The 19,936-nt window shown below is 37.3% G+C and overlaps 1 protein-coding gene across 1 annotated transcript in view; it reads right to left on the bottom strand.

Moving 5' to 3' along the window:
* Nucleotides 1–19,374, bottom strand: part of CLVS1 (clavesin 1) — a 90,121-nt gene extending 70,747 nt beyond the window's left edge. Inside the window, exon 1 of the mRNA XM_058833815.1 lies at nucleotides 18,986–19,374. Coding sequence (XP_058689798.1) covers nucleotides 18,986–19,374 — 389 coding nt within the window. The remainder of the gene's footprint in view (nucleotides 1–18,985) is intronic.
* Between the last annotated feature and the right edge of the window lie 562 nt (nucleotides 19,375–19,936).

Below are 19,936 nucleotides of genomic sequence, written 5' to 3'. Positions count from 1 at the left end.
CAGATTAAATTCTCCTTTCTGCTCATGAAGTATTGATAAGAAAGCCCCCAACTTCTATTATTGTATTATTGGAAAACATCTGTGTTTTTTTAATGTGCCTATTTATTTTAGAAAATTAAACCTCACCCACCCCTACTGAAATCAGTACCAGAAATTGTTAACACACAGTCCTTGAGGATTCATGTCTTGATTCAAGCTCATGATCCTGAGTAACTACCCTGCCTCTCTGGCATCAGAGGGAAATGGCAATCACCCTAGCTGCTGGAAGACCTGATCTTCACAGCTTATCACTTTTGGTGAGGAAAGGTCTCTCATATGAACCATGCACAATGCAAGGCAGCCCCTTGGCTAAAAAATAATCAGGAAGAGTAAGTTCAAAATGAAGACTCACAAATGAACATGGTGACTCACTTGACTAATCCTGCACTAGAGAAGATGAACAGTCAAACAGAGGAGCTCACAGCTGAGTCATGCACTAAAAAGGGCTTATCTCCTCTGTCTGAGGTCTGAATAGAACATGTATGTGCAGAAATTAGCAAGGCTTGCCTGCAATTCAGAGGAAATAGGTTGCATTAGCAGCAAATATTCACAAAGAATATTTTGGCCTGCTGTAGGTAACTTTCTTCATGGAACAATTCAAAGCCATATAGACTTGTTAGCTGCAAAAAATATGAATAATTCATTGACTTGCAAACCAGAAAAAATATTACACAACAATATAAGGGTAGCTTTTTTATTTTGTATTAACCTTTCTTGCCCAAGCTAAATTACCTTTTTTTTTTTTTTTTAATTTCTCTGTCAAAACAGAATACATGCACAGGAAACTCCTACTGATTAAAACACAGATTGCCTTAAGTTAATGTCAGAGCTCCAAATTAATTCTTCTGTTGCATCCAGTGTAGCTATCTTTGGTTGTTCCAGTATGCCAGCTTCAAACAAGAACCTCCCCTGTTTTGTAACGAAAAGATAGCAAGTTTCTCCCCACAGCATCTGTGTCATTCTATAAATAAAATTCACAAGTAACTTTACATCCAGGACTACACACTGGATAGATAGGTGTACTGGTTTTTTTTTTTTCAGAAGTGCTTAGTCCAGTAATGCGTTGGATACAAAGAATAGCATAGACTATGCTGAGACCTGAACTGTATTTCACATTTCTAATGTTAAAAATGCATGGCTTGGTTTGTAACTGAATGAAGGCCATTCACACACAGATATCTGTCTGGCTTTGAATTCCTGCTTGGAATGAGCTGGAAGCCTCTGCACAGACAGTGAAGACTAAATGTACAAGCCTGAGAAAAAAAAAAAAAATTACTTCAATTTTTTTTTTTTATCATGCAAAAATTGCCTCTCAGTGACTTCCTTGAAGATATAAAAAATTTCCCTTGTTATGTTTCTGCTAGAGAGAGGTTCTTGTACATAAAAGTATTATGAGGTTTTTTTTTGCTGTCACTTTCCACTTCAGTTGGACTCCATAGCAACCAATAGCCCACAAATTACACACTCTGCATTCAAGTCTGTGCTACAAACCTCCTCCTACATGCACTCATTCATATTGCAGGCACCCTTACCAAAAGAATACTTTGTCCCTGACGTTAATGTGACTGAGCAAGGACCCTTTCTTACATGCAATTTGGCTGACAAACAGGACAGGCACCTTCACAGAACCTGGGTTTTTGGAGGGAGACCTGGGAGGTGGTGGGGCTCTTCAGACACATAGATAGAACCAGCTTCCACCACAGAGAAGCTAGCATCTGTTTTTCCCTTTGCCTCAGCCCACAGAAGTGTCACACCACTTAGCAGGGGATCAGTCCAAGATAAAGCACAGAACTGTGCTTTATTCACTCTCATATTCCCGAGAGTTCAAAAAAATCCCTCCCAGAGCTCTCAAGAAACTTGATCCAAAACAGAGAAGGCAACAGATTGCAACCTATCACAGCACAAGCTCTTTGATTGCTCCTAAGGAGTTCTTGTGGATGCAGCAGGGCTTGGCTGGCCTCCCATGAGCAGTGTACAACTCTGCTCAGCAGCCTGCTGCTGACAAAAGGTCAGAATTCAATCTTGGGTGCAATAGAACTGTTCCTCTAGCTGTGGGTTTGGTTTATTCCTTTAGGAATTAAAAATTTCTGAGTTACACATTGTTGATTTTCTCACCTTTTTAGTACCCTGGGCCATGTCAAGCTCGCACACTGTGTAAATTTCTCTGTTGAGAAGGAATAAGTGACAATCACAGGCAGTGTGTTATGATATTGTAGAAATTATTAAATGCCCTATACTACAACTCCTAAGTGCAATCAATAAATCAGCTTGACAGAGCCACTGCTGTAATTTGCCTGGCTATTCCCAAAGGCAGTATCCCCTGCAAGAAGCATGGGAAAGACAGGTAAAGAGTTCATTCCAGCATGAGCAGAGCCGGGGAGTCCATGGTGGTTTCAGGTTAGTTGCCTCCACTGTTGGAAATTCAGGAGATGGCATGTGGTAACACACAGATCAGGATCTTGTTCAGGAGGTAGTTTTTAATCTCCTATGGTGATCTCACCAATGTTGTGATGGTTTCCCCAAAGCACAGCTGTAGTAATAATGAACAAAATGAATAGCAGGTACATGAATGGCTATGGCTAGAAGCATTAGGATTGATGACCTCTGTTGTTTACTCTGTGTGATTGCACAGCCTTTTCTTATTCCCTCTTGGCACTGAAATCCATCCTTGCATCACACTAAGCTATTTGCTCAATTTCTTGCACCATTGCATTTCACAAGTTAATTTTTCATTACAGAAAGGGAAGGGATTTTCTTTTGAACATTATGAAGCTACTGTTTAATGGCTGAAAGCAATTATGCAGCTCCTTTGCTTTGTTATTGGAAGGTACAAATGGCACCACTGATTCAGTTTCCCTGGGATCATGTTTCCTCTGTGTGATTCTACTCTGTCCCCTCTAGTTATATCTCCTCTGCGTCTTCAACATCTTCCCATCTGAAATCACCCTGAACTTTTTGTTCTCTCCTGATGCAATGGTGATGACTTCACTCGTTCATAACATTAATGAATTCCTTTCCTTGCCTTTTCTTTTTCTTTGGTCAGATAGATATACTATCTGACCAAAGAAAAAGAAAGTTTTTTACATCCCCTTCTTTTTGAAATAATACAGTGTAAAGTGAATCTCATATTCAAGGTTAGTTTGGAATATCAGCATGCATAAAAGAATTTGTTATATTTTCCTCTTTGTTCTCCATCTCATTCTTAATGCAGCCTAACACTTAATTAACTTTTCTGACCAGCACTGCACAATAAGTACACTTCTTAATTATGCTGTCCATAATGACACAATGCTCTTTTTAAAATGTTAAAAGTAATTGAAAATGCAGAGGAAAGTGCACAGAGTTTAGAAAGGGTGAAAGATCTCCATATAAAATGTGGTCACAAATTCAAACCCAATATTTTCTTGGACTTCTTTGCACAATAATGCTGCTTTTCTAGGTCATTCTAGAGTTTTCCACAATGTTTGCTAATCCTCACTAACCGACATGACTTTTCATTTACTTTCTGTCACATCACCTTTTACCTCACATGTCTGCCAAAAGAATATTACTACTGGGGGTTATGATAACATAATTTTGCCACTTGCAAATCCTACTCTCTGTCTAAAGTATCAGGACCCCTTTTATTTGTAAAATGAAAGTTCAGCTGTATTTTTAAAAAAAAATTAATAAAAAGTTCACAGGAAGATCTTTTATTAGCTAACCGATGGCATATTAATATACTTTACCTTAAATAATTCCAAACAAAATATCTAATTGTCCCTTTGATTGCAAACAGTCACCCTTATAGCAGACCTCAATGATGACTAGATCAAATAGTAAAGTTAAAATCAAATAACTGCTCACCAATTCATATATTTTGTGAGTGCTGTGTTCAGAATGACAAAAATCACATTATCGTTTGTGGACATCCAAACAGCACCTGGTTACTCAGCCCAGAAAGCCTCAAAAAAAAATGTGTCTCTTGAGAGATATTGGGAAAGAGGTTACCAAGACATCTAAAGAAGTGGCAGAAAGTAGAAATGCAGGTATATATTAGTAAACAGATATATATTAATAAGCACCTAAATTGGCTGTTAAAACACAAAGAGCATGTATTTGCCTGTACTTAAATCCAGGCAGTGAAAGTAGCAGATACAAGAAATATGTACAAAACTCATGTCAACCACAATAAGGTTTATAATTTGTTTTAGTTGGAGCCCTTCAGGGCACATAAAAGACAGACATGAAAATATTCTAATAATTTCTTATAAATAAATGAAAAAATGTGTCAAGTATTATATATTAGAGTATAGAGTATTAGAGGTTTCCCTGGAACAATAAGCAACTTTGATATAGCGATAAGATGGAAGAACTTGATATTATTGATGTAGAAATAATCACTGGGGAACACAAAAGAGATGCAATAAAGATTCATAAGACAGCAGTCAAGAAAAAAATAACTTCATGTTTCTGCAGAAACAATGCTGAAAACTTGTTATAATGATTCGAGTGAACAGGAGAGAAGAATCAAGAAAAAAAATGAAATTGTGTAGATTTATGTAATAAAGGCTGATAAAAGTGTATAGAATCATGGTGCTGCCACTTTGCACAGGTATGTTGAAAAGGATATACAGTGCCATGAAGCTTGAGAAAAATGAGCATTTTCACCCTAGCTATTTTTGAGTGGATCATATTTCACCCAACTTCACTGAGGAAAGTGAAGGAATAAATAGCAAAAACCATTCTCCCTTAAAAAGAAGATTTATATTTTTTTGTCCGCAGAAAGAACAAATGAGCCCCTTCTGTAGAAGACTGCAGACTTTACAGAAACTTTAGCAAGATGAAAATAGGTTGTGGTCCAACCAGCAGCAAAGAGTCCAATGGCATATCACCAGTGAAATTTAAAAAAAGGTATGTCTTTTTTCTCACATTCTCCAAGTTTGCCCCAGAGTTCACTGGGTATCCAACCTTCTGTGTGGACAACAGCTGACAGAAGTTGCTCTGGGAGGTCTGGATTCCACAGACACATGACTCCCCAATATATCAATCAAGAAAATATGATAACTGAATGAATTTTATAAGTAGCTGGTAGAAAAAGAAAATTATGGGGCAACACCATCAGTCTCAACCACACAACATTGCAGTAGAAACCTTAGAAATGTAATTCTGTGGCAGCATAAATGACCATCACTGTAACATCTCCTGCAATTGCAGGGAATGAAGGGGAATTACTGAATTCAGAAACCAGATATCATCAGTGTTGTTCTATGTGGTGTCACAAGCCTTTCACTTGGGGTATTTTTGTGTGGATGGTAGCAATGGAGAAAACCTAAAGCCTAACAAAACCTAAAAATCTATTTCTGTCGATTTAACTACCACTTAGGCAGAATTGGTTGGGTTTGAGGAAGTAAAAAATGTTGAGATCCTGAGATGGCTACAACCACTTAATGTGAAAACAAGGTTGCAAGTATTCCTGGGATGTGCCAGGTTCCTTTGAAAAAATTAGTGCTTTGGAATGGGTTGGGGTTTTGGGGACGTTTGTTTTACCTTCAAGTTGAAAATTACAGTTTCCTGAGAGAATTGGAGGACGAAGGGAAAAAAGTGAACCTAGCATGGTTTCACTGAAATTTTTCCAAAGCAGCAACCTGTACAATATAATGTTACTGGCCCAGCTCATTTAGAAATATAACAGTGCTGAGACTGGCCTTCTCAAAGTAGATGAAAAAATTATTGAAAAAGAATCTTAAATTCAGGTTGCAAATTGAAAATAAGAAGTTGACAGGGTTGCAGTTGTTTTAAAAATGCCTTTTGTGCAAGATCAGTGGACAAAATAAGCTAGAACCAATATTTCAAGTATGATTTTAGATAATCACAAAAGGGAAAATTAAACCTATTTTAAAACTCTAAGACTCTAGTTTTTGAGTACTTCAATTTATGTGAGTGTAGAGGCTTTATGCATTACTTCCACATTACTAAAATAAAAAGAAAAAAGAAAAAAAAGAAACAGATCTATCAATCTACCTGAAGCAATTCATCAATGCTTTACTTATAGTTCATTATTTGGATTTGATACCTTAAATTTCTGAAATAAAGTCTGCCTTTTAACTGAGATTTCTAATTCTGTGATCTAGCAGCATGAAAGACTTTTCTTGAATGGGATGAGGTAGACCTTGGTGTAAATGCTAACAGCAACAGTGGGTAGCAACTGCTTAAGCTAAGATTCCAAAGACAGCAGAATTTTATATCCCTTTTACTGGGTGTAATGGAGAAAAGAAGCCCAGCCTGATATTCTTCTGAAGCCAATACACTTTCATGGTACATGCCAGCAACTCCCAATAGGGTTAAAATGAGTCTTGCAGGTGCAAGGTAGTCCTTGCCCTGGAATAATAGTGTTATATAATTATTTTGGGGAGACCATCAAATTTTCTTAGGAATTTCCAGTGAAAAACAATCTAAGTGGTTCATAAACTATTAAAGTGAGTTGAAATGAAAAGAGATTTTTATATGAGTTGCATTGTTAGGGATACTGAAATAAAAGTTTCATTAATTTCTTATTAAAGAAGTTATCAGCAATCTCCTAAATTACTCTGACCTCTAAACAATAGAGTATATTTATATGTGTGGAGATTTAATCTCTTCTTTCTGGCAACTGATGTTTTTGGTTTGCTGTTTCTGGGGGAAAGAGTTGCATTTTAAGTTTCTAACTAACTGGAAACTATAAAATGACGTAATTTATACACTTTAATTTCTGTTTGTATTTCTTTTTATTCTGAAGCTAATTAATTCAAAATAATTTTTTAACAACTCTAATAAGAATTTTCGCATAGTCAATACAGAGAATTACTGAAGAAATGTGATTAATTGAAGTCATGACTCTGTACTACTAATTAAATTATAAATAATTGTTAATGAAGAAACATATTTAAGAATTAAGTACAGATCATAATAGGAAAAAAAAAAAAAATCAGTGCTTTTGAATTCAATGCACAGTGATGTCCTGCCAGACCCTATGTTGGAATTTGAAGGAAGCAGCTCTGGAACCAGATAGCTGGAGCAACCAGGGCTTTTACTGCCAAACACAAGCACTAAAATAAAGACACAAGACAGCAAGGAGGCCCTGTTTGTCAAAAGGCAGCCAACAAGAGGCAAAAAAAGGATCAGTAGATATTGCCACAGAAAATATGGCCTTGGGAAAAATTCCAGAAGAAAAACTCGATATTAGGGGCAAATGTGTAAACCTTGAAAAAATAAATCACTCCTTGTTATTACTTCCTCTTGTTTGTGGAAAGCATTTACATGTAGTCATTCATATTAGGTTCCTTACAAAGAAACACCTAATTTTTAATCATTTCCTTTCCATAAAAAAGGAAACAAAACCCAAAAACCCTCACAAAAAAAACTGACCTAAAAATACATACAATTTTAAATTATTTTTTTAACTTTTTAACTTTTTTTAATGTTGCAAAGCCTGCTTTTCAGGAGATGTCATCAGACATGTTTTCATGGTATCATGGGATGATTTGTTAAAATTGCCACATTTCTTAGTACTATACTGGTAGTCCTTTTTCCGTATGTTTTTGTCTCACAGTTTAGACTATATTGAAAGGGTAAAATTAGGTATTGACTAATGGTCCATTTTACTGTCTTGGCTTTACTGTCTGGCAGATCTCTGCACAGCCTTAGGACACATTGATTAGAACTGCAAAATTAATTTTCATAAGAGTAACTGTAATACATACTTCTCTTTATTCCTGACAATATTTTGACTTCACCAAAAGATTACTAAAAGGCCTTATGCAGTATCAAAAAATAAGTGATCAGCTCTTTGCACAGTGATCCCAGTTATGTCACAACTAGCTTCACTCCATAAAAATACATTTCAGGCTCTCTGTGATTTTTCATCTTGATCTGGCAGAACTCTTGACCACTCCATACCCTTGTATTAGGCTGACTTAGCTTTGGTTAATATTTTGCAACAGTGTTTATCAGTCAAGTAGATGCACTGCTTTTGTTTCTGCGTGAGAAGTATGTTGAGTCATAAGGTATTTAAGCAAATGTCTGAAGCTATGGGTATCAGTAGTGTCATTGCTGATGGGGAGCCCACAGAATGCCACAGTTACCTGTATCTTAATCATTGCAAAATATTTTCTAATATTTGGGAATCTAATTCTGTTAAAGATTTGGGATATTTTTGCTTTTATTCTATATACCCACTGTTTACTACCACATTTTGTTAAGGTAAACTGTTATATATAGGAATAATTGAATCCCACCTCTTATTATCTTCAACTTTTACTACATTGTCATATTTTCCAGACTTCTTGTTGTGCTATTGTTTTGTTGACTTAGCTCAGACTTGTCTCTTGTGCTGGAACTCAGGTTACAGGACAGTTGAGGTGGGTAAAGGTAACTACTGCTGTCCTGCTGAAAACATTCCTGTAATACAGCCCAGAGCCTTTGCTCCCCAATGGTATCATTTTATATAATTTCATCTGTAATCCATTCTTTACCCTCAAATCCTTTTGTGCCCAGTCAATATTAGTTACCCATGAACACCTGATTTAAGAAATCAAGAGGTGAGGAAATCCCAGTCGAGACAAACCTGTCAGCCAGGATGAAACCAGTAATGGCAGGTGTGTCTGGTGTCTCTCAAGCCTCCTTGGCTTTTAACATGGAGCCTACATCTGCTAAGCCTCTTTCTGAAGTAAATCCCAAAATTATCCTGAAGTACTTTTAAATGATTCATTTAAAATGACTTTCTCTGAGAGAAAGTCAATGTGCATGTACCTGCACATACATTTTATCAGAGAATAACAATAAGATGCTGGAAAAAGAAGAGGCACTCATTGGCAGCACAGCATACACAAATTGCCATTTTCCCCAGACTTGCAAGACGCTTTTATTCAAACAGAATTGAAGGCTTTATCAGAATAAAAGTGAATTTAAATTGCAGGAGCCAGCAAGAAGTGACTTACATGTAAATGAGAACCTAAGAAATGGAAAGATTTCCCACCATCTCTCCCTAGGTCGGAGTTTATTCCTCCTCCTTTTTTACTTAGTTTTCAAATTAATATTGCAGTACACTTGGAAGCAGTATTTTTCATCAGTCTCCTTCAATATAAATCACGTTTCTTCTTTTGTACCTATACAACAGACAGGTAGGATTAACCCTGGGAAAGCAAGGCAATGCACATTTATGGTGAAACCTTGCAAAGTGGGAACAGCTTAGATGATCACAGCTTCAAGATAACAGAAGAGGATGAAGATGACTTAGATAGGGTTATATCACATTCAGGTGTAGATTCTCCTGGTTAGAAATACCCATATAAAAGCAATCCTGTGTGCTAACACACAGCCTAGCACTCTGAAGCTCTGAAGGCAGCACACATGCTCTGTAGATTGATCTGTGCACATCTAAAATGTGTGACTGGCATCTCTTGGATTTGCTGTGAAAGGCAGCCAGGAGGAAGGAAACAGTGAAATTTTTAGCCCTGGCAAAGGGAAAAAATGTTTCTGATCACACCACAGCAGTGTGATCAGCAGTGGCCTTGTGTTGTTACCCTTGTTTTTCCACCTTTGCTACTTCATTCATACCTGAATTTATGTAATTCAGTTCCTCTACTGATATACTATAAAACCAGAGGAGATGAGATTGCAACTTTGTGGAAAGGAACACAGGACTATCTGTAGGACTGAATAAGGAAGATGTGGGGATAGCTTGACAAAATGAAGAAAAGCATATTGTTTAAAAAATGTTTAAAAAAGTCTTCCTGCTTTATTAATTCATACGATCAGGTCTTGGTGCATTATGTGAGAATATGTGAGTTTTAAAGTACACTTGAGAGTGGTTCTATAGGACCAGATCAAAAGTTCTCCTGGCAGGAACAGGCCTCTAATAAGAGGTTTGATACACAGCAGGTTGGCAAAGTTAAAATAGAGACCATACTAATTTGACACTAAAAATCAAGTATTTTTTCCTATGTATGTTGATACGACAATCACTAGCATAGGCTTTCAATCAAATCCTCCATTTTGGTCCCTAAAGATTGTCATGGGGTAGCTTCACCTTTAAGACCGAGTAAAAAAAAGGGGAAGTTGAAGCTACTGGTGACTGATGGGAGTTTTTCTTCCTGACCAATTATCAGTCATTTCTAAGAATTGACAGCAGATCTGACCATTAAAAAGTGAATTCAACTTGTAAACACCCCCTTAAGAAGTACACTCAGAACTGTCTCGTTCTCTTTTTGTTTCCGGCTCTGGAGAGGTAACAAGCTCTGTCTTGGCTTTCCCCCCCCTCCCAGGCCCGGGACAAGGCTGCAGGGAGGGGGGGGAAGGAGAGAAAAGCAAAGTTTAGCAGTTTAGTTTAGTTTTCAAGGTCTGCTGCTAGACTGAAACTGGACACTATGAACTTTTGTAGCTTTCTTCTTTTAACTCCTTTATTACCTAGATAAACAACAGATTACTCCTTTTTCTTAGAACAGACAGAGAAAGAGAGACAATTAACATGTAAGACATCATAAAACTACCAAAAACAGTGAAGAAAAGAGTTAAGTTTAAATAAGAAAGAAAAAAGAAGATGCTTGTTGCTGAAAAGTCTTTCTGTTACAGCTATGGAGATGGACAGTAGTTTAAAGACTCCTTTAATTCATGACTAGAGTATGGGAGGAATAGAGTATTCAAAGTGTAGACTTTAAAGAAAAGAAGGATGGTTGTAATGCTGTGAGTTGCTGGAACTTGCGAGTGAAGTGAAGATTTTAAAGCTTTAAAGGAGCCAAAGAGATAGCTGTTTTCCAGGAAGGCTCACAGAAACAACTGAAGAAGATTTTTACCTTTGAATCACTTTTCCTTAAAAATAACATTCCTAGATTCAATTTGACCCATTGCACAGCTCAGAATAGTGTGAGATGGGAGGAGTGGACTCTAGAAACTCCATAGATTGCCAGGAAGAGACTTCTGTTTCTCTACGGGGACTGATGAAAAGACTCTAACAATGGAGACTGTTTTTGACCACCAAGATTGTAAAACTATTTTTTTTGTCTCTATGTTGTTATGTGTACAAAGAAATAATCGAGTAGTAAGAAGTAAAAGGGTTTTCTGAAAGTTTATTTTGGTATTCTTATTCTAATAGTCTATTAATAAACTGTCTTTATTCCTTTTAAGTTTTGAACCTGTTTTGCTCTTATTTTAATCCATATCTCACAACAAAAATAAGTAATTTTTGTTACTAGTTTAAAACCACAACAAAGATGTATTATGTATTATTTATACATAAATACTCCATATACCCTTTTCAAATATGTTGTGATTGAACCTCTAGCATCATAACTTTACATGGTGCTGTGATTTACATTGCACACGTGAAAGAAAACAGCACCATGTGTTAATGCATGCATAGACAAGTGCCATCCACTGCTCCTCTGCAATGGGAAAGTGGAAAAGAAATACCATCTCTCTATAAAGAAAAACATATTTCCATATTATCTTTCTCCTTAAAATGAATCTTTACTAGCTTGAGTTTCCTCAGCATGGACAGTTTTCATAAGCAGTTACATAGGAAATAATGTCAGCAGGAGGCTAACTGGCTTGCTTTACCCTCTGTCCCTGCAACAAATGGACCCTCCAGGAAGTTCCCAGGGCTGGGATTATCATGGTTTGTGAACAAGGGGTAGTTGCTTTTTGCTGCCTCTGTGGTTGCTGCACTTATTAAAAACAAAAACTGTGAGAATGCAATCAGAATTTCAGACCAAAATTTCCTCTTTCTTAAGAAATGATTCCATTTTCTCATTTTTAAGAATCAAATCTCCAGTCATGTTATATTAATTATGATGCACCAACTCTTTTATCGTTTTAACCATGACAAAGGAAGCAAAATACAGAAGATCTTTAACAATTCAATTTTTTATCTGAATTATTGGAATGACTTTACTCCTCCATCCTTTCCCCTGTCCTCCTATTCTATCTGCTTGATTAAATGTTTAGGTGTACGTGGCAGCTGGGTGCTTGTACCACTGAATTTCCCACATCACTGAGAGCTTCCCGTGGTCATGGCATTCTCACCAGTGCAACCACAGGACCAACCTTGTCTCCCACATCCTCCACCCTCACCATGGCAAAGACATACCCTGAAGCAGGGTGATTGTGGTGGCAGGGTAGAATTCACCCCAGTGTACTGTTCAGTTTTTATTGCATGGAATTGAGCAGCCACCCACAGCATCCACATCCTGACCAAATCCAGGCTGTCTGCTGTAACTCCTGTGGGATCACCTGGTCTGCTAACAGCACCAGCTCCTGAGCATCCATCCCTTCTGCTGTTCTGAAGGTGCTGGAATTGGAGGATGCTCAGCACTTGCCTGAGTGAAAAAAAGCAGATATTCCAATGTAAAATGCAATTGATACAGGGCTCAGAGTTCAGAGGAAAGAGTCTAAAATAAATCATGGCCTGGAGAAATAATATATCAAGGAAGTATTAAAATTTTAAATTTTCAAATGTATTTAAGGATTCCAGCTCAGTATTTCCATTCTTTTTTGATGCTTCTACTGCATGTAGCTTATTAAATAGCTGGCCAGAGAATGAATTTTTTTTTCCTTCCCTGACGCTTTTCAGTCTGTTCCTGCTGCAATGACTGAATTTGCCTTAGCTGCTTTTATTTAGGTTGGCAAGTTAGAAATGGATCAGAATATTAGATATTTAGAAAAGTTGATTTGAGGAGTTCTGGGACAAAAAAGTGTTCTGGTCTCTTCCTACAAAGCCTCACCTCAAAAAGCTGCTGTTTATACCAGCATTCATTTATGGTTTCCAGCAGTTTCCAAAGTTCAAAAAGGCAAAGAACCATGTGGGATGTCACACTGCTTGGCTTCCTACTACTCTGTGGATGTAGCTCTGTTACAGTGCTCTCTTGCAGATCCCATCTGTGAGGATGACATATGCAGCCCATGTAGGACTATGGGCCACAAGCGCTATCCCAACTGTGTGCAGTTCTCTTTTCTGACACCCAGACAATCCCTCATGCAAAAATTGAGTCTCTTGAGTGTCTGGGAAGAAAAGCAGGGGATGTGTATTTGTACCTATGTGTTTGCTGTGTAGATGTGTTTGTATATTTGTCTTTACCAACTGCCCTTCTTTCCACTTTATAAAGTATGGGAATAGGATTTGGTTTCTTTTCACCACAGGAAGAAGGTGGCCCAGAGCCACTTTTCAGTCTGCCCTGCATTCTCCTGTGTTATCCTGTGGGTGAGCTCCTAAACCGTGTTCCTCACCCCCAGGCACTGTCCTTCACAGCTCTTCAGTCAGCCCTCAGCCCAACACCATCCAGTCACCTCTTCCCTCACAAAATCTGTCTGATTGCCAACCCCTCTGCAGAAATTGGTTTGTTTTCTTTCTTTTCAGTCAAGCTTCCCTCCTTCTTCAACATATGCTTCATAACTTTCCCGGCTGTTGTTTTTCTTTCTCTTTTTCAGACATTTTCTCTGTCTTGGATTTCCTACGCAGCCCAACACAGGATTCTCATTTGTGTATGTCATCCTGCTGTCATTCATATGGGCTACAATTGCCTTCCCAAATATGGCTTAGGTAATAAATGAAACTAACTGAATTAAGTTGCTGCCTACAAGCAAATTAAAATGTTTCAAGACAGAGCTTCTTTTTGTCTTCTTTGTCCAACGTTTAATTTGCACATCTGTTACTCTTCAAAATGAGCATTCTGCTTATGCTATGCTGCCTTCCCCTACTATCCTGAATTCTGTTACCATTTCAGACCTGCTCAGTAATGTAATATTAATTATTTTTTTTGTGCAGAGTGCTTATAAGCTATTTATTGGTCAATGCAATGCTTGAACAGCTATGTCAATCTACATTACTGTAAGCATCTCCCAACACAGAATCACTAGCTCCTAACCAAATCCAAAGACTTGATGTGTAAAAATTATTATGGTGTTAGGGCTGGCTGCACTTCAACTGTAATCTCTCATGATAAACAGACATGAGGCTGAGTTATTGCCACAGTTCGCCTGTGACTATAAGTCAGTCTCAACAGATGTTTATTCCCTCATATTCTGTTAAGCACCTGAGACTATGCTTGAAATATATTAGAAAAATCAGCACTTGAGATGTATTCTTTTATACCAACAGTATCTGATGATGATAAAAAAGTGGTAATTTGAGCTTCTCTGGAAGGTCATACTTGGGTTTTACCACAATCCTTCAAAGTATTTATAGCTGTTGGTTTACCTCTATGTAAATATTTCCTTTCCCTCTAGCCTCAGTACACTGTCCTACAGAACGGTAGGTATTTGAGATTCCTTGGGTAATACAAGATGGTTTATGGCTAGCAGTTGAGTTGGGATTGTATGCTGTAAACAAAGCAGCAGGTTTTCTCTGACTCATAGAATTTTTGGAGCTATGTGACAGCTTCTAAGGCACAGACATGAAGACAGAAATTAGTTACCATCTTACTGAAAAAAATGATGAAAAACATTCTGCCCCCTACCCCAAGCCCTATTTGCAGAGGATTGTGATTGGAGTCCTTCTCCTTTCTCTCTACACAAAAATAAATTTTACTCTGGCTAAACAACCTTGAAAGAAACATTTGCTTGGAAGATTAATGAGCACCTTCTGCTGAATTACTTGTTCACCCAAAGTTCCATCTCCTTGGTGTATAAGCAGCATGTATTTGAAGACAGCAGCTGACATAGGAACAGCTGTGGCAGTTACTGAAGGCTTTCCTCAATCCAACAGCTGAGAAGACCCTCTTACCTAGCTTCTTTAAAAGCTTCAGTTTCACTACAGGTGGATCAGAGGAGTGAAGGCTTAGATTTGGTGAGAGTGATGAAATGAAAAAGTGTGAGAAAAGAGTATTTGTATTCCAGCACATGGAACATGGTTTTCACATTAAATCTTTTAAATCCATTTAAATCCATTAAATTCAGGTTTTATCAAAACTGTGTGTATGCATTTGTTTGCTTTACAAACTGGAAGTTTTATCATTCAAATTATTTAATCAAAAAAATTCATTACACAATCAGTTTGATATCCTTATGTGGCTTTATTGCTGCACAAATTTGCATTCAAAATAAGGTGCTCTGTAAGTACTGGTATAAGTAAAGTCTTTGTGGGTTTCAGGTGGGTTCACACCTTGAGTTCTGATCAAAGTGAAAAATGTCCCTCCCCTGTACTTGTGTACAGTAATATAGCTCAACAGTTGGTTTTTTTTTCCTTCACTAAGGAACTTATCTGATCTCTCTCTTTTCTATTCACCTGCTCATTTTCATACATTCAATATTGAACAAGTGAAAATGAAGGTATTGAATTAACTTTAACAAATAATTCCAAAATATACTATGCAGGACCTAGAGAGAAAGTGATGACATCATCTCTAAGAAATCTGCCTGAACAATGGAGAGAAATCAAACTTATGCAGAACATGCTAAATTAGTGTAACTCTGGAACATGATAGATCTCAGCTTGTGATCTGGCAATAAGAATTATCATCCCCAGTGTTTTTTTCCCTGTCATCAAAGAGGTTTTGTTCAAAACAATCATTATTATATTTTTTACCTGTGTGGAAACAAAAACAAAATTCTTGTCAGTGTGTTCTGCAGATGTCACAAACCCCTTGAAATGATAACTGGGGAGCAGGACAGTTTTAGCTCTTCACAAGAGTGTGAATCACATGCTAGACTGTGCCCACATTATGGATGAGAATCTATGACACATTTACCAGTGGCATTTGTATTTTAGGAAACTGACTTGAAAGCAAATTTGAGCTGAACATGAGCTCAAAATGGGATAGAATAGTTAAGAACAGAGTGACAATCTTGTATCTAAAAGGAGGGAACTACTAAACAGGGGAGCTAGGGTTATCACTTGAAGACTTATTAGTGAAAATTTTTATGCAGTTCATTCACCTGCACCTTAGCAACAATACTACAATGATAGAAACAGTCCAGAAAAGAATGATGAAGAGTATTTTAGACTTGGAAAATCTTCCCAATTCTGAGAGTAAAGAAGTTAAAACTGTAAGCTTTGGCATCTCAAATGTATTGCAATGCATTAAGCTGGTGGATCACTTTGCAGAACAGTACCTTTGATGTGCTGGCTGCTCAGAGGTGTGTTCTTTACCTTGTGGACAACACAAAGCTGTTTTTCCTTGAGGAAAAGGGTGTTAGCTGCTTTACTTTCCCTATGGTTAAAAGTGAACACAAGAACCTCTGCTGCAGAGTCACTAATGCATAAGATAGTTCTTCTTGTTGCCTGACAGTGACTTACCCTACAGTGCTGCCTCCCCAGTGAACTCAAAAATAGGTTAAATGTGACGTGGTCAGGACACAAAAGTACAAACATGGGAAGCTGTCATATTTTTGTGGTACATTTAAACTAACACGATCTAGCAGCTGGAAGCTGAAGCTGGAAACATTGAGACTGGAAATTAAAACCTAGTTTGTTAGAGATGTCAGGTCTATCTATTGCATTCTGGTGGCTGAAATTACAAATGTTTCTAGAAGCTTACATGGAAATTCTATCTTTGATACAGAGAATACCTTAGAAACATCTTGGATCTGATTTGTCCAAGCAGTCATATTACACAAATAATGACATTTCCTGTAAAAATTAATATTATTTAGATATTCTGATTTTAACAGACCCTTTAAAAGCTATTATTTCTTTATAAACAATCTCTCATAAATTAGAATTTGATAATAAAGAAAGAGAAAGCACAGCCAGTGGCAAATGAGATTAAAGTTAGGAAGGTCAGGCTGGAGGCTGAGCTCTTACTCTTGCATGTCAACATCCCTGCCAATTCCATTAACATTCAACTGAAATGTGAGCTTGTGAACATCTTGCCATCACTCAAGACACGTCTGCAGAAAGGTTGCCCAAGATACATTTATGTAAGATGGGCACAATGCCTGTTTCAACTTTTTTTGTAATATTTGTGTTTCTTCTGGTCAATAACCTGCTCCCATGCTGCTTAATAGGACAGTGCACTCACCATTTTCTTCTCCTTAACAGCTTTTCCACTTGTTGATGCCTTTAGACAGCAAAAAAGGAGGAGGACAACCATTTACTTAAAGTCCCATATCCCCATTGCACCTGGAGTGGCACAAAAACCCACAGAAAAAAATACTTTTGTCATCTGAATCCACAGAAGAGATGAGGTTAAGTGGCTGAACTGAGGTCAAATTTGCACATGATTTTTAATGCCACTGAGGAGTCTTAGGAAAGTTCATCCTATGCTATTTGCCTCAGCTTTTCTTCTTTGAAGGTTAAAATTGTAGTTTCAAAAATATGCAGGTTTGCTTTGGTTTTTGCACACACACACACACATACAAACACATGGATGCATACTAAAGGTCTTGCAGAAAATATGAGCCAAAATCTGACAGGAGCCATTATTCTGTCAAAATTTCATTTCAGGAGCCTTAGACACCAGCTCTCTCAGCTTTCCAAGAGCAGGGCCTGATGTACAAGGTTAATCACAAAGATTCATTTTGTTGAGGGATCAGAAACCCAAAGCTGGCTCTATGTAATACCTAAATCCCTTAATGCAACCAGCAGAGCCACAGTGCTGTCCTCTAAAGCTGATGCTTTCTACTAATTCCAGATACCTGTGCATTCATCTTTCTTTTCAGGCCAATTGCTAACAGAATTTAATAGTTTTGTGGTTGAAAGAAAGGCAAACTTGCAGTTCAGAAGGACAGGAGATATACTGCTGGCCTCTTTGTAGTTAATAGGACTTTTATTACTGCCCTCAGTTCATGATTTCACCAAACGTATTCGATTATGCAAAGTTACACTTCTATATAATTTTCTGTACATTTATTCACATGCAAATGAAAATCAGAAACACTTCTGAACTTTGCTTTTCATATGGCAATGAAAGGATTTCCCAGAAAACAAATAACAAGAAAAATTGCAGGCATATGTGTATTGTTCTTTAATAATTTCCCTGGTTTAAATTCAAAGCTCCAATCTACTGACTCCTAAGAATAAGACATTTTCATTAAAACATTAAGACCATGGCAAGACAAAATCCTACCTGTAAATCATCAGAACTGATGGTATTTAAAACCTGAATCTGAATTTTGTTCTTTCATACGATTTTTATAAAGATTCAACAGAACACACGGTAACCCTACCACTGATTACACTTCTCCATCTCACCATGAAGGCAGGGAAAATGGAATGGAATAACTTACAAAGACGAGGACAATGTGAAATGATATTCCTGGAATAGCCCCTTTTCTCTGTACCACTTCAAATAGGTAGTGAAAGCTGACTAATCACATTAACATTTAAGGACATTATTTTATAATAATGGCTGCAAGACATCTTTGTTCATACCACTCTGTAAAAAAATGGCCTGAGCAAAAAATATGTTTTGTGTGAATCTCCCATTCATGGGACTAAAAACACAGAGCAACCACAGTGTGTAAAAATCACAATGCAGTTTGTAGAAATAGAGCAGAGGCTGCAATTCCCAAAATGGTTCAAACAAATAATCAAACAATCAAACAAGCAAGCAATCTGTTAGAAAGTCTAAAGATAGAATAAATATTGTCAGTTTTTTCTGCACCAGGAGAGCTACAAGAATGTCCTTATATTTTGAGGTGCTTTCTGTCAACCTGTTTGGCTGGTCCATGATACAGCTGAAGTAATTGTCTGATAGACATTAATGTATGTATTGCAAAAACACGTTATCTGGCTAAAATTTGGAAATATTTATTTAAAAAATCCCAGATATGTACTGCTTATATGACACACTGATATAGCCTTATCTCTCAATGGTCCTATATCCTAAGAATGAGGACTGACAGGTGATCAGGTGAGATGGTAGTTATAGTGTAATGGAGATATGGTTACAAAATCTTTTGCTGAAAATGTCCTTGCTGCTTCAAGGATGGCCACAAATATTCCATTACGAGTTGAGTGAGTGTGTAAAAAGATAAGGACACTATCTACATTTACCTACTCTGATCCCAGTTGGCTGCAAAAAGCAGAAGAATCTTCCTGCCACAGTGGTCGCGATTTTCCAGTACTCCCGGAAACCCATCTGTCAGAGCCCGTTTGATTCCTGGATCATCAGCCTTGAAGTTTTTGAACATATCCAGATTTAATTGGCGGTATTGGAAGTACTGAGCCAGCAGTCTGAAGGCCTCAGTTTGGTGAAACTTTCTGGCTCGGAGAAATCTCAAGATGAAGGCATCATCTGTACGTAAAAACCCAATGTCAGGCCTCGTGATGATCATGTCCCTGACTTGCTGGATATCCTGGTGCAAAATGTCTGGGTTTTCATTCAGTTCCAGGCGGGCTTTCTCTATAGTCTCTGGACTAAGTCCAGCTTGTAAATGGGTCATCTCTGCAAAAACCTCTTTTCCAAATCCTTAACTTCGGATGTTTTAGTAGAAGTGCTGATCCCATTCAACTGATGGTCTGCTGTGAGCGTGAGCCATTCAGATGCTTTTTGCTATCAAGCTGATATTTAACAAGTGAAAGCAAAAGGCTTTTCGTATTCTTGAAGAGTAACAGGCAGTTCACATGTACTATAATCCATCCAAAGGAAAATGTTGTTTATTCCACCACTTACTAAAAGAAAAAGAAAATATATAAAAGAAAGATTAAATGTGTATATAAAGCTTGTAGGAATGCATTTCTGAATTTATTTAACCATAAAATTTCTTTGTGTAGGAGGATACCAGTCACATAATTTCAGAATGGGTGCATTAAAGATAAGGCAGTAATGCAAGTAAGATAAGTACATCTTGAATGTATGTTTTCAGGCTTTCAGAAAAGCAATCAGATTTATTGACAATTAATACTAAGCTGTATCATCTTGCTATTAGAATACATTTCTCAAAGTTGTCTTACAGAAGTGTGGGAGTTGCAGCATCCCTAATTTCAAGCCAAGAATGATAACTG

This window comes from Poecile atricapillus, chromosome 2 (assembly GCF_030490865.1).
Source record: "Poecile atricapillus isolate bPoeAtr1 chromosome 2, bPoeAtr1.hap1, whole genome shotgun sequence".
Classification (NCBI taxonomy): domain Eukaryota; kingdom Metazoa; phylum Chordata; class Aves; order Passeriformes; family Paridae; genus Poecile; species Poecile atricapillus.
This window is presented reverse-complemented; position numbering and strand designations above follow the sequence as displayed.